The sequence below is a fragment of the Cucurbita moschata genome, unplaced genomic scaffold, assembly GCF_002738365.1.
Source record: "Cucurbita moschata cultivar Rifu unplaced genomic scaffold, Cmos_1.0 Cmo_Scf00020, whole genome shotgun sequence".
NCBI classification, from domain to species: Eukaryota; Viridiplantae; Streptophyta; class Magnoliopsida; order Cucurbitales; family Cucurbitaceae; genus Cucurbita; species Cucurbita moschata.
In genome coordinates this window covers 1,470,185-1,484,556 of record NW_019268536.1, presented here as the reverse complement: position 1 = coordinate 1,484,556, position 14,372 = coordinate 1,470,185, and the positions used below count along the sequence as shown (strand labels likewise).

At 35.7% G+C, this 14,372-nt stretch overlaps 2 protein-coding genes and 1 non-coding gene across 5 annotated transcripts in view; 2 read left to right on the top strand and 1 right to left on the bottom strand.

Moving 5' to 3' along the window:
* LOC111457560 (mitochondrial import receptor subunit TOM40-1-like) overlaps positions 1 to 4,272 on the bottom strand; it is a 7,442-nt gene extending 3,170 nt beyond the window's left edge. The window contains exons 1-7 of the mRNA XM_023099837.1: positions 3,894 to 4,272; positions 3,522 to 3,603; positions 3,305 to 3,404; positions 3,131 to 3,226; positions 2,984 to 3,034; positions 2,110 to 2,175; positions 1,228 to 1,329 (exon numbers count right to left, since the gene is read on the bottom strand). Coding sequence (XP_022955605.1) covers positions 1,228 to 1,329; positions 2,110 to 2,175; positions 2,984 to 3,034; positions 3,131 to 3,226; positions 3,305 to 3,404; positions 3,522 to 3,603; positions 3,894 to 4,044 — 648 coding nt within the window. The 5' untranslated portion in view covers positions 4,045 to 4,272. The remainder of the gene's footprint in view (positions 1 to 1,227; positions 1,330 to 2,109; positions 2,176 to 2,983; positions 3,035 to 3,130; positions 3,227 to 3,304; positions 3,405 to 3,521; positions 3,604 to 3,893) is intronic.
* A 978-nt stretch (positions 4,273 to 5,250) lies between these two features.
* The window catches only part of LOC111457888 (prolyl 4-hydroxylase 1), an 18,299-nt gene continuing 9,177 nt past the window's right edge, over positions 5,251 to 14,372 (top strand). The window contains exons 1-6 of one of the 3 annotated variants that reach the window (XM_023100322.1): positions 5,253 to 5,534; positions 5,635 to 5,726; positions 6,410 to 6,457; positions 7,870 to 7,938; positions 8,567 to 8,619; positions 9,393 to 9,458. In XM_023100322.1, the coding sequence (XP_022956090.1) occupies positions 5,660 to 5,726; positions 6,410 to 6,457; positions 7,870 to 7,938; positions 8,567 to 8,619; positions 9,393 to 9,458 (303 nt within the window). In that variant the 5' untranslated portion in view covers positions 5,253 to 5,534; positions 5,635 to 5,659. Of the gene's footprint in view, positions 5,727 to 6,409; positions 6,458 to 7,869; positions 7,939 to 8,566; positions 8,620 to 9,392; positions 9,459 to 14,372 lie in introns of all 3 variants that reach the window. The other 2 variants (XM_023100323.1, XM_023100321.1) reach the window with 2 other exon arrangements.
* On the top strand, positions 12,927 to 13,027 carry LOC111458086. Its single transcript, XR_002713052.1, has one exon. It is a non-coding gene; the product is annotated as a U6 spliceosomal RNA (small nuclear RNA).

Genomic DNA, 14,372 nt, shown 5'->3' with positions numbered 1-14,372 from the left:
AAAAAAAAAAAAAAAAAAAAAAAAAAAAAAAAAAAAAAAAAAAAAAAAAAAAAATCCAAAAAGCTAGTCGACAATCAAGAAATACAAAATTTTTTGAAGAAAAAACTAGATTAAATGTCTGGATACTATTACAGTGGCACAAAGTAATCCAAGATCTTCTATACTATTTAACGAGAGAATAGTGGAGGATGGTTTTTGGATATCTTGCACTCTTATTAAAAAGGATCAGTTACATTCCATTCTTTATTTGCTAATTTTTACTATTAATTGTAAGTTAAATTATCATTTGATGGGTAAAAGCTTAAGGCATATTTTTAGTTCTTACAAAATTATTTTTTAGTGTCGTTCTAATTCAAATGTTGTTTGTTGTTAAGCAATTGAAATTTCACTTCCATTGTATTTCAAAAATACTAGTCCTTATGTTTACTCTTTCCTTCTATTTTTACTTTTTTATAGTTCAATGACATGTGAGGGAGGACATTAGATCCTCTCTAGCCTTTGGACCAAGGATACAGGTCTCAATCAATTTAGCTATGCTCAGGTTGGCGCTCTTCCTTTTTTTTAACAAAGTAATAGAGGTATTGAAAGAGGCGTCACACCTTGCACCATGTGCATTGCCTACCCTTGCTAATCTCTTTAGATAACAAGACATTTCAAATTCTAAGTTCTCCAACCAGAGCTTTGCACTCAAAACCTAGGAGAAAATATCCAACAGACCGAACTCTCACCTCCGGCACCATCCCTTTGGATGGGGGTTGATTTTTATAAGTAAATTTTAGTTAGTTGATTATAAGTAAATATTCATTTATTTTTATCTAAGTTATTATAATGTTTTTTAATGAAATTATAATCAACTAAGTAATTCTAATGTTATCTTATGAATCAGACCTATGACATATAAAGTGGGATCAAAATGTTGGACTAGTTACGCCAGCCTCATATTAAGAAGTTCTTTCCAGACAAGTTCAGGAATTCAAGTGCACATGGAGTGTATATCATAAAAAAACTTAACATAAATATATATTTGACATTTATATTCATTAAGAACTTTTATTAAATTAACGTTAACTAATTAAAACAAGAAATTCATTAAACCTCAACAAATACATTAAACTTCTAAACAATTTAGCTATTTGAAGCCAAGCTAAAAACTTTGCTTGCATTGTACGTGGTAATGAAATATAGAAAATTGAAGAAAAAGTCGACGAATGATAAAAGTTACTATACCATCTTATCTGTGTTGTATCTAGCAGCATAACCAATACCAGATTTTCTATGCTGACCAGCCCAAAATACTTCACCACCCAATGATAGATGGGGTGATACACTCTGCAAAACAGAATTATGATCAGCAAAGTCTCTTTGTGTCCCACAGTTGGGAAGAGTCAAAATATGAACAAAGCTACTGATAGTTGTTCAAATTGTCAAAGCCATCCTATATGCAAGAATGTCTAGACTATCACTCTATCTCCACCTCTATTCCTATCGAGGACAGTAGAACATGAAAATCTGGGGGTTGGGGACGCAGTCCACAACGACCAGGCATTTTGTGCAAAATGATACCTGCTCTCTCTTTTGAATAGAAAAGAAATGTATAGTTGCGATGAAATAGAAACAAAGTAAACAAGAGGATCAAGAATTTTAGCAGCAGAGTGCAAGGAGAACAGTAGTGGGATGTGTTGGCTCTTAAGAAAAGAGGTGAATTGTCAATAAAACAAAATCAAATCATAAATACAGAGGACTCCAACACCTATATGTGCATTATGGTGAGCAAGTGTGAAATTGTAATTGTATAAAATAGGATTTGCACCAGGTGGAAAAGGATATGATTCCTTATCGAGTACATTCCCTGACAAAAAGGGAGGAAAGAAGTATGACAAGGAAAAGGTAATCTAGATGTCAAAATAAATGCATACTGAGTAACAAAACTCCAAAAGAGAAACTATAAAATGAGTTAAATCTCCAATTTAAAAAAAAAAAATTATGCAAGTGTTTCAAAAATTCTCCCAATGCGAACCAAACTCCAAAACTTGTCAACGCAATCAAGAATATTTGAGCAACCATTAAAGGACAGGATAACATAATAATATAAACCATTCTGTATTGTACCTGAATGTAACTTGCTCCAAATAAGGCACCATTGCCTAATTGAAACTGGGATCTGAAGTCTCTGCCCTGATTCAAATATATAACAAAAACAAATGTGTTAATATTTTTTATTAAAAAAAAAACTATTTATCTGTAAAAGGAAAAAATTATTATGAGAACATTCACTCATAATGGAAGTCAAATGATTACAATATAAATATCTAACTTGAACGTAAGAGAAATCTTAACATTTTCAAAACCATAAAACCATAGTCCCCACCCACACCCCCACCCCCAAAAAAACCAATTTTGATGTTAGAACTCCTTTGTAGTTCTCCCGCACTTGGGAACTAGAAAACGTAGGGGATTTAATATTAAGGTAGACAGTCTCCATGAACCAGAGACCACTAGTTCAATTCCAAAAGATTCAGTACAGCCATTGAGAGTTGAGGAACCTGGCTCTCACAACTGATAGATTCTATTTCATGTTAAACGTTCTTTGGCAACAGAGCCTGAACTAAATTGGCTTTGGTTAAGGTTTAAGAGCATATATCCAAGTCTCGATGGAGACCTTAACAACGGAATTAAACATCATAAAATAATAGCTGACATTATCAAAATATTCGGGTGTAAATATATTTGTAGAATTTTTGGAAGAAAAGAAGGCCTGCAAACGGAAGAAACCCAACTAAGACAGGGCAATAGGTTATTTTCAAATATATTGTTCTTAGCTCAGTGTTCAGCCATAAACATACTTGCTAAGGAAAAATGAGACACTTTGATGGGCATAACTCAAGAGTAGTAACTATAGCATATAAATCATATTCATATCAAAATATCACAACATGATGTAATAAAATTGTGCAAGATCGTAAATCTTCCCAGACTTGATAACCTTATAATCGAAGTTGACCATGCCATGCGACATATGTGGCTCATTTGTCAGCTGAAAAAAAAATATATATGATATCAGCAAATGAAATTGAAGGAAATTGAAGTATGACAGCACACGATAACTACATGATAGAAGAAACCATATCACCTGTGCATTGCCTTTTAAAGTGAGATTGTCAGATAAATCGCACTTCACTCTCGCATTCAGCCTTCCATCAGTGAGTATCCTCCCAAAAAGCATCAACTACATATCAGTTGCCAATGCCATCACGTTGTAGTTCAATATGAGAACGAAACAACGCACATTCAGTAAATCGGGTACCTTTGGGTCTATATAGTTGGCACCAAACTCGTAAGTGGCAGTAGGGATTTTGATGGTTTCCGTAGATTGGGAAGGAATCTCAATTGGTCCCATAGACACGCTGAACAGTCATCAATGGTCGATAACGCATAGTGATAAGCTAAGTCAATTCACTATATGACCCAGAAGAAAAGACAAAAGGAAAAAAGCCAGAAGAAACTCATCACCAAAGAACTACCTGTGGCTGAGGGAAAACTTTTGATTGAGTCCTTTGGTGAAATCAAATCGCATCCCTTCAAATAGTTCCGGCTTTAATGACACTGCCAAGGCAAATCAAATATATAAAATAACTCAGCTCCACAATACAACAGTTTAAAAACCAAAACTCCTGTTTCCAATTTCCTTGTTTCCACTAAAAAACTACGAAGCCCATATAGATGAATGATATGAGTTCTAAATCCCACCATCGTTACAAGCATTACACACCTCAAGAAATCTACATTTTTCAAAAAGAAAGTAAAGTGATCTCAGATATCCCCGATGAAGTAACTAAAGCAATCAACTTATCGTCAAAGTATAGCCAAAGGGGGATAAGAAAAAGAGAATTTACTGAAAGCTTCACGGTGAATCTCCTCGTAGGGGATAGGACAAGGGAGATCCAAGTAATCAACTTTCTCATCCTCTGTCTTCTTGGGGGGAACGGGTAAGGCCGTAGCCGCAGCCGCAGCAGTTGCAGTGGTCGGAGGAGCAAGGCCCGCCATTGTATATGATCACCTACAGGAAATGGGAAAGAACCAAGCAACAAGCTAGTGAAGGAATGGCGATGGAACGATCGGAAAAGGCACTGCAAATGGAGATTTGTTGAAGGGATTAAGTGTCGGAACGTGGATTTGTGAGAATCGTGTAGCGGTCAGAGAGAGAGAGAGTAGTTCGTTCTCTCTCTAAACCCCGGAGAGAATGCAAACGCCCTAAAACCCTAGGACCAGGTTCTGCTGTTAGAATGGTCCATCTGGCGCCCGAACCCGGCCCGGTTTGTTCGATGGAAATGGCCATGGTTTAATTATTTAATTTAATAATTTATTAAAATATTTATTTCATTCATTTCTTATGATTAATTATTTACAAAAATTACTGATTAATTACATTATTAGTATATAATGTATAGTTAATTAACTAAGTTAGTAAAAAATAAATAAATCATTTTTTAATAATCCTAACCATTTTACTTACCGGTGATTTCTAATGCATACAATGGTTCCCTTTCGTAGCAAATTTGATTCCCCTTAATAGCAGATTCGAGAGTGCTCGGGAATTTGATATCACGACCTAACGAGTTGGGCCTTTCATAAGGCGTACAAAATTTAAGAATTGTTACTGTTATATTATAAAAGGCACGTAATTGCTATTATGTTTGTGATACTGGGTACCCTAATTTTGAGGGATTCTCGATGCCAAATAAAGAACAACAACGGTATTAACTATATGAACGACAGAGCAGGGAATACACTAATGAATTGAATAGAACTTTTTCAATACGAAATGTTAATTAGCAAGTAATGTGATAGAGTAGACGTTTGATATGCTAAAATGAAGATTGATCATTGTCCAAATAAAAACCCTGTACTCAGCTTGAGTAACGTGCTGCCTTGTCACTAGAGAGATGGATCGAAACACACTCTTCGACCAACGGAAGGATGAGTTGGGCAATGAAATGTTCGATGCACGGGAACACTTGGGTAGCTACCTTATATATATACACACACACGATGCGGGCTAAAAAAATATTTAAAAATTGCTACAATGATATGAGTTCGTGAATTGAGTAAAGTAATTGATGCAAATTTATGTTGAATTGAATGAAATAATAAAATTTTAGAACTCACCATCCCAAACACAAGCTTATTAAGGTTAGTTGACTTTTTAACTCCACAAATGTATTAACCTTCAATTTCACAACTTAACTATCACTCAAAGAACCCAAAATGTTGATCAACGTTTTGACATTGAAGAAACACTCAACATTAGCACAATAAATGTAGCAAAAAGGAAATCTTCCTCGTATTTCATATTGTTGCTTCCCAGACGACGCAAATTTAGGAGGAGGAAATCAGCGGGATCTCGAATCACAGCCAGTTTTCTCTGGACTGTTGCGGAAGAGATCCAAGGAAACGGGAAAGAAGAGGAAAGAAGCACAAGAGAATCCATCTGCAGTGGGTCATCACATCAGAGAGAGAGAGAGAGGATCAAAACGGTTTATCATTGGGTCCCTGAGCTGATTTATACCTTACCTATTTCCTAGGCTAACGGTTTCTCCGTTTTTTCCTGATTTTTTTGGTACTTATCGTTCCAAGGAGTCAAAATTTCGTTTAGGTAGCCATGGCCTCCGCTCCGATGAGGATTGCCTTCGGTCTCCTAACCTTCGTCACCGTCGGCATGATCATCGGTACGCATTTTTGTTTCATTCTGTTGTTTTCTGTTGATTTTATGCATTGGCGTTTTGTGCGGCTTTCTATTTACTCATTAGATGTCAAAATGGAGATTAATGATGTGTAATTGGACTCCATTTTTTTTTTTTGCGTTGCTGCGTTTGGATGAACTGGAATGATAAGAGGCTTGGCGATTTGTTGAGGTATCTGTCAATGTATGTTAAATCCGAGTTCTGTTGTAATCCTGTTGTAGGAGGAGCTCTTGTGAGAGCTGGCTTCCTTATAGGAGCGAGGGATTGCCGCGAACATTTGCGAATTACTTCGTGTATATATATATATATATATATATATTTCAAATTTCTCGCTTCCTAATTGTATATTTGCGCGCTCTATCGAAGATTGGTAGCTACACCTGTGGTCGACGCCTTGTAAATGTCCTTTTGTTTTCATTTTCTGCAATTCTGCTGTTCCATGGCTTTGAGAAATGGATAGAAGAACACTTTCCTCCCTTTATTTTTAATTAAACGTTGCAGCTCTTTTGTATGCAATGATTGATCCGTTTTAAGATGAATCCTTGTACCATTTGGCTGGATTCTTTGTTCGTGTTTGATAAAATTTGGTGACTTGACTGTGATTCTGTACTTCTAGAGAACTATGCAAAGTTCTGACTGTAAGTTGCTTTCTTGAATGGTAATTGCAGGTGCTTTGTTTCAACTAGCATTTATAAGGAGGCTAGAGGACTCCACTGGTACTCTTCTTGGTTTATTTGTCATCTAGGATATAAAAACTTGAAATTTATTAATGAAAGTATCTTATATTTGGAAAGAGGTTTGGGGTTGGGTTTGGATCATTTCAAATCATGAATTTTATTTTCATTCATGTTTATGGAGAAGCGTATATATATATAAATATATGTTTATTAATAAAAAGATCTATAAAATGTTGAGGAAATAACACAAGATTACAGTCAATATGCAGTATGAGTTAACTTATTTTGGTTCAAACTAATAGAAAAAGAAAGAACATTATGAACATATGTCCAATTGAAAGCCCTAAGAAACTCAATTCTGTAGCATGTACCATAGGCATAATAAGGCCGGGTTCCATGAAAAAGAGGAAAGGTATTGTAAATACTTGCCTTTTAGTGTTACAATCAATGTGCAGTATGAGTCAACTTATTTTGGCTCAAATTATTAGAGAAAGAAAGTACATTATGAACATATTTCAAATTGAAAGCCCTAAGAAGCTCGATTCTATAGCATGCTCCATATAGGCATAATAAGGCTGAGTTCTGTGAAAACGAGGAAAGGTCCTATAAGTACTTGCCTGCTGGTGTTATAGTCAACGTGTAGTATGAGTTAGCTTATTTTGGTACAAACTAATAGAAAATGAAAGTACATTATGAACATATTTCCAATTGAAAGCCCTTAGAAACTCAATTCTATAGCATGCACCATAGGCATAATAAGGCCGAATTCTGTGAAAAAGTGGAAATGTACAGTAAATACTTGCCTGTTAGTGTTACAGTCAATGTGCAGTATGAGTTAACTTAGTTGGTTCAAACTAATAGAAAAGAATAGTACATTATGAACGTATTTCCAATTGAAAGCCCTAAGAAGCTCAATTCTGTATCATGCACCGTAAGCATAATAAGGCCGAGTTTCGTGAAAAAGAGAAAAATTTCTGTAAATACTTGCTTGCTAATGTCGTCGTAACATTTCATTTGTTCAACTTGACTAAAAAATTGTTAATGGTAAGTATCTGGAATGGACCCAATACTTGGACTTTGGAGCACATCGAAGATAGTTTATTTAAGCGGCTGCACTCATAATGGTTCAACGTGAAATTCGTTGAAGAGAAATCTTGTTTCTTACATGGATCATTTTAAATTCGCTGAAGTAGATGTATGGATCTCACTAGGATTTGAAATTTTGTTTGCATGCCATAAAACTTACGGCTTCCAGGTTTTATTTGGAAGAATGACTGAACGATGTGGACATTTTCATTTAGCCAAGAGCTCTTGATGTATTTATGCAAAAGAATATCATCCATCTTTTCTGACTTCACGGCACTTGCTGGCTGCATCCTATATGTTATGAGGCATGGTTTGTTTTGGTATAACTAAAATGATTGACTTTTGTACGATCCATGTCTTTGCAGGCAACGAGTTTCTACCTGCTGGAAGGTTACATAAAACTCAGTATGATAGCCAACATCAATTACCTCGAGGTTGAAAAGATTACAATAGGATCATCTTTAACACAAAAGTTTACCCTTATTAAGTAACATCAAAATTGGTTTGAAGGGGATGTATCTCTCTTTTGTCAAATTTATGTGCCATATATCTTCTATGATTTAGCATGTCTGCAAGTTGTTCATCTCTGTTTTTGCTTCAAAAGTGGTTTTTAACGTCAGTTTATTTCATATGATGAACATGGCAAATTATGGTTTCAGCCAAGATGCATAAATTTTTGTATGTAATTGCCCTGTTTTTTTTGTCCAGACGGGACCAAGAACATTATTTATTATTATTATTTTTTCTTTATCTTCTTTCTTTCTAAATTTTATTTTCTAATTTGTAACAATTGTTTCTCTCCAGTAAAAATAAATACATCAATTCTTGTTGGGCTGTTGAATAATCAGTCTGTTTGTTTTTGTTTTTGAAAATATTAAATGTTGGTATCAAGGTTCTAATCGAAGTAACTTCAAATAGAGTTTTCTAAAAAATAAATCTTAAAAAAAAAAAGAAAAAGATTTAACAAAATATATGAAAATGTCTAATAGTCACCATGTTCTTGCAACTGATTTTATTTATTTCTGATTTTGTCTTGTTCATTCTCTTTTTGCTAATTTTCAGGTCTTCCTAATTGGATTAATGACAAAGAAGCAGAAATTCTTCGTCTTGGCTATGTATGCTTATCACTATTTTTTTATTTATGATTTTCTAGCCTTATTTTTTTGGTTTTGGGATATTTAGATGCCTTGTTATTCAAAGACGATTGGATACTGAATATGCAAAATGTTTCTTTATCCTTTGTAAACAAAATAAAAGTTAAGAACCAAGTACGTTGGGGGAAAGCATGTAATATGATTGTGTTCAAGTAGAAATGAGTAAGAAGGCTAAAGAATACTATAATTCAACACTGTCCCGCACACACAAAAAAGAAAAGAAAAAGAGGAAAAGGATACCCTCAATTCTAGAAGGGGAAAGAGATTACTAAGACTCTCTGTAATTAGCTTGAACCAAGACGAGAGTAATTACCAAGCCCTGGAAGGATAATTCAATCTAGAAGCATAAGAGGAGAAACATTCTCACATATTATATGTGGAAAAAAGCGGTCAATTCATTCAAATACGAATGTAAATAATTGAAACATTGTTTCATATCTCATGAAATGTAGATATCAATGTACAAAAATCTTAGAAATATTATTTGAAAGCGAAAATGATAGTCGATGGATGATATGCTAGTAATGAAGAAATTTTGGAGTACTAGTATCATGTCATTTCTACTAACAGGCCTGCTCTTTTACATTGATGGGACATGTTTTCTAACATTTAAGTGATTTTTTTTTATTCTAAGTATGTGTTTCTTCAGGGAATAATTTGTAGGCATGTTTACCATATTATCATTTGAAGTTTCCTGCCCTTAATGAAAGTTTCCATTTTATTTTGTGGTTTAGGTTAAACCCGAAGTAGTAAGCTGGTCACCACGAATCATTGTATTGCATAATTTCTTGAGCCCAGAGGTGAGCATAATCCCATCAGTATGGTAATTCTTTTGCTGAATGTTATCGATTTACTGCAGATTCTTTCCTTACAGAATCTTTATTAAAGATAGACATACTTTCAACTAGGTGTCTTATTATAAAATATATTGTTTTCTTTCTGTAACAATTTCATTGATGAATGAAATTTACAAAAAAAGGATGAAAATCTACGGGATTTCAAAGGGCTTTCCCAATTAGCTAAAAGAGAAGCATATATATAGGAAGTGAAGGGGTAGACAGTTTACGCCAAGAAATACCATATAATATAACAAGATTGTAAAACATGCTGAAAGAGCTCCTTCTCCAAATAGACATTTTGATTTTGTTCCATCCATGTTGAACACATGGATTATTATCAACCCATAATTCATGGCCCAGCAACACTCAGATTTACTTATTATATTTGTTTCAAGTATTTAATGGGCTTGTGTATTTATATAGTCAAACCCATTATACATTACTACTAGGGTTTCAAAAACTTGTATGTGTACTCCTTGAGATATTCTTAGTGAGACAACACAAATTCCCAGAAGGCATCTCTTTAAACTTGGTATTCGAGCTACCCAAGCCAACACCTCATCTCCTTTAGCCTCCTTCAACCAGGGCTTTAGGAAAGGAAACAACGGTCTCAACTCCCACAACGTCTACCACATCACGTTCAATAAAGGCTTTCACTCTTAGGAAGCAACATTGTTAAGACTTCATCATGTGATGGGCTAAACTCAGGACTCTACATACAGTTAAATGTAAACACTGCGCACTTTGAAAGTCAATGATTCTACCTGTTCTAAGAGGACAAAGGTTGGACAGTTTCATATTGGGAACCAAAGCCCCATCGGCAGAGCTCATAGCTGTTACCAACAAAGACAAGTCCTCAACCAGAACTATTTCGAATGCAGAGCACAATGAATGGATAATAGTGGATCAAGCCCTCTTAGGGTGGCCGTATGGCTCAATGAAACAATCCATTGCCTCAAGATGTTATAAACCATAAAATCTGAAGGATAGGATGGAATGATTTTCTCGAAGATTTTTCATAATTGATTGCATCCTTGAGTTCTAAGGATATGGGACTTTATGACTCTCTGACTTATTTATTTTGTTTCTTGGATGCGTTTGTCCTCTTGTTTGTAGAAGGGATAGGCATATTACACATGGTTCTTCTAAAGCCATGGGGGCAATGATACGCATGACTGTTGAGGGAAAAAGGGGCTCCTAGGTCACTTTTGCATATGCCAAGATTGGGTATTCAATCCCAACTAATTTTTCATCCAACTCATCGGATCCAACTCCATTTCATCTTCCATACTGCTAATTTTGCGGTCAACCTCCTTCCTCTTTTTCCGCTTCAGATAAAAATAGACCTTTCCGCCTCAGACTCTCCACTCTTACCCTCAAAACTCTCTTCTTCCACTATAAATCTACGGTCCCAATTCCAATCCCATTTTCACTTTTTACAATTCTTTTTGTATGCCCCGTCATTGGCCCCATCAATTGATCTCTGATTTCTGATTCTTGCGTTGATTTTGATTTCAGAATGAACCGATTTGAGATCAATTTTGGGAACCCAATTTTTGGCCTATCTGCACCGTTCCGACTCTCCCGGACCTTTTCTGCACCATTCCGACTCTCCTGGACCTTTTCTGCACCGTTCCTTAATTAAGAAACGAAGCATTCTTTATAAGGGTGTAGGAACCTCTCCCTACGTTATCGCCAGATTTCTTAATTGAGGTCAAAAACAAGTTCGGGAGGGTCGGAATGGTGCAGATAGGCCAAAAATTGGGTTCCCAAAATTGATCTCAAATCGGTTCATTCTGAAATCAAAATCAACGCAAGAATCAGAAATCAGAGATCAATTGATGGGACAATGACGGGGGCATACAAGAAGAATCGTAAAAAATGGAAATGGGATTGGAATTGGGACCGTAGATTTAGAGTGGAAGAGGGGGTTTTGAGGGTAGGAGTGGAGAGTTTGAGGTGAAAGGTCCATTATTTATATATATATATATTTTATCTATTTTTATTGGAAGCGGAAAAAGAGGAAGGAGGTTGACCGCAAAATTAGCAAGTATGGGAGATGAAATGGAGTTGGATCCGATGAATTGGGCGAAAAATTAGTTGGGATTGAATACTGGCATATGCAAAAGTCCAACATGTAACTGCCACCACTCATTTATTTATTTATTTATTATTATTTTTAATCCCTACATTATATACCTCTAAGAGGAACTTTCGTCCTCGAAAGTATTAAACTTGTGTACTAATTGGGGTGATTTTCTCTTATCTTGGTGTTCTAATATGGCTTCTTGCGTGTGGTGGTCTCGCCTCCGTACTTGACGAAGGCAATATCTTTCTTGAGTAAGACTTCCAACTCAGATTAAGATTTTCATAGGCTTCTCTTTGTAATGTAAGTCCTCGTTAATTTGACGGGTTCATAGTCCATTAGTAAATGAGGTCCGTCGTACATTGGGTGGAAGTGGTAGCCTATATGTCACTGGACTCTATTAATTTGTCTTGAAATCTTATCTAGACTAAGGTCCTCATATTTCGTTCTCTAAAATCGATGCTCCATTGCATCGGGTCATTTTTCTTTTGGACACCTAACGTTGGCGCACCCCAAGGAGGAAGCGGCCTTAGATTAAGTAGAAAATTCTATAGCATGAAATGTCAGGTCAAATGTATGGTAGCAACCTTAGACTAAGTAGAAAATTTTGGGTCATTACAGAAGAGGTGTCAGCCTGTGTGTCGTACTAGATCAATCTGCTTGGGTGAAGGTTGGTTTTGGATTTTGTCACCATGAGGGAGGGTGGGGCAGTGGAAAGAGGGAGAGGGCTGGATGCATAGTCATTTTCAGAGTCAAGGTGGGGAGGGGAAGTGGAAAATTTTGTGTTAGGAATGAGGAAGGTGTCTTGTTGATTGATGGAAGCAGCTAGTTTGTCATAAGAGGATTATGTAAAGTCGGGTTAGGTATAAGGGGAAAGGGTGGGTCTCATTGTACATCTGAGGGTATCATTTTATCATTGGGAGACCTGCACAATGGCTCCTTGCCATGGATTCTGACCATATAACCAACGTGGTAATCAACTATGAAGAATAGATCAAGTTATACAGTTAAAGGAGCCTTTGAAGACAAAGGTATTTCTATTTCTATCGGGACAAAATCAAAAGTTGTTGCTCTTTCACCTCGATGCCTGCACTTCCATGGGGTCCAATTTGGACAAAGTCTTTCTTGCTGAATTAAAGTAACCTCCACAAGCCTTTCAAATGGCTTTCAACGTATCAGGGTCCTAATGGTCCAGTGGTAGGGATTTTATTTGATACAACCTCCGTAGGACCAAACCTGGGTTGACATCAATATTCCATGGTTTAGGATTCAACTTCATACCAGCTTGCCTTGGTGCATAGGATTTTTGCTTGCTTTCCATTTTCACATCGGAGGAGGGCTTGGTTCCTTTGGGGAGATCTGATAAAACTGGATCGATAGAGAGAGATTAATATGACCCTTGCACAAGAATAACACTAGCAAATCGGAGAAGGGTTTTGTCTGGACGAAATGGATTCAGGAAGCAAAAATCGTTGGCCCTCGTGATTTTGTACCAACCATCATGAAAGTGTTTTCTAGTGACTACAATGGAGGAGTCCCACTGTGTTGTGGCATGTTGACAGGAGTGATTGGGATCCAAAACACTATTGTTGTTCATGGTTGAGATGGCTTTGATGGTAATGACAATAATGTTCCTAACTCGTTTGTTTTTGGAATGATAGATTGAAGAAAAATAATTGGTCATTTGCTTAGAGTATGACTGAAAATGTTGAACAAACGGACCTTGTAGGTGAATCTCTCATCAAACAGAAGTCTATATAATGGGAGAAGATCTTGAGATATTTTCTCTTTTTTCACTTTTGCATGAGATATTTATGAGACTATTCGGGTGGTTGGTACTTTTTTACTGGAAGTGAATTAAGAAATGTAGGAAGTTAAAAGGTAGATTAAATTTAGGATAAAATAAAACATGAGTTGGGAGTTTGTAATGTTGTTGCACAGAAATACGACCCAGTGATGTTAATGATGGTGGAGGTTTTGACCCTTTATGGTGTCAATTATATAAATTTGTTTTGTAATCAAAGGTCTGAGAACTCGAAAGAGGCTATTGTTTTTAAATCTTTCACTGGATGCAATAGGGTTCTTTAGACTCTACTAGTCCTAGCATTTTTGGATTATTTGACTTGGAAGGAATGTAAGGATATTTTGGAACGAAGAGTGCATCATGCTTTTGATGTTTGAAGTCTGGTCTATTTTAATGCATTGGTTTGGGCTTTAATCACCAAGTATATTTTCTTTTGGTTATTTCTCTTTCTTGATTGTCCATATTTCGAAGCTGGGGAACATATTTAATCATTTTTATTTTTATTTTTTATTTTTTATTTTTTCTTTTTCTTTTGACGAGAGAACTTCCCACACAGAAAACGAGGTAGAGATAGAGATAGACAAGATAAGGAATCATGCTAGCCTGAAGTTGAAGGAAACCGCAAACGGATACTCCGAGTGTACTTATGGATCAGTACATAAAAAAAGCTGAATCAAAAATTTGTTCCTACCAATGCTCAATGCATTTGCCTTAACCCTTAAAGATCCCTGAATTGTTCAGTTTTTTCTTTCAAAGAGCAGCATTAATTGAATTTTCTTTTTGTTGTAAAAGTCGGCCTTTTTTCTTGAGTGAGTGCCCGCACAAAAGCTGGTATGGGAAGTTTTTGAAGGTTCTAGGAAGGCAACCTCAATTACCAAATTTATTGAACAGGCACCAGCTGGTGGAGGCAAAATAACTACCAAAAAAAAAAAAAAAAAAAAAAAAAAAAAAAAAAAAAAAAAAAAAAAAAAAAAAAAAAAAAAAA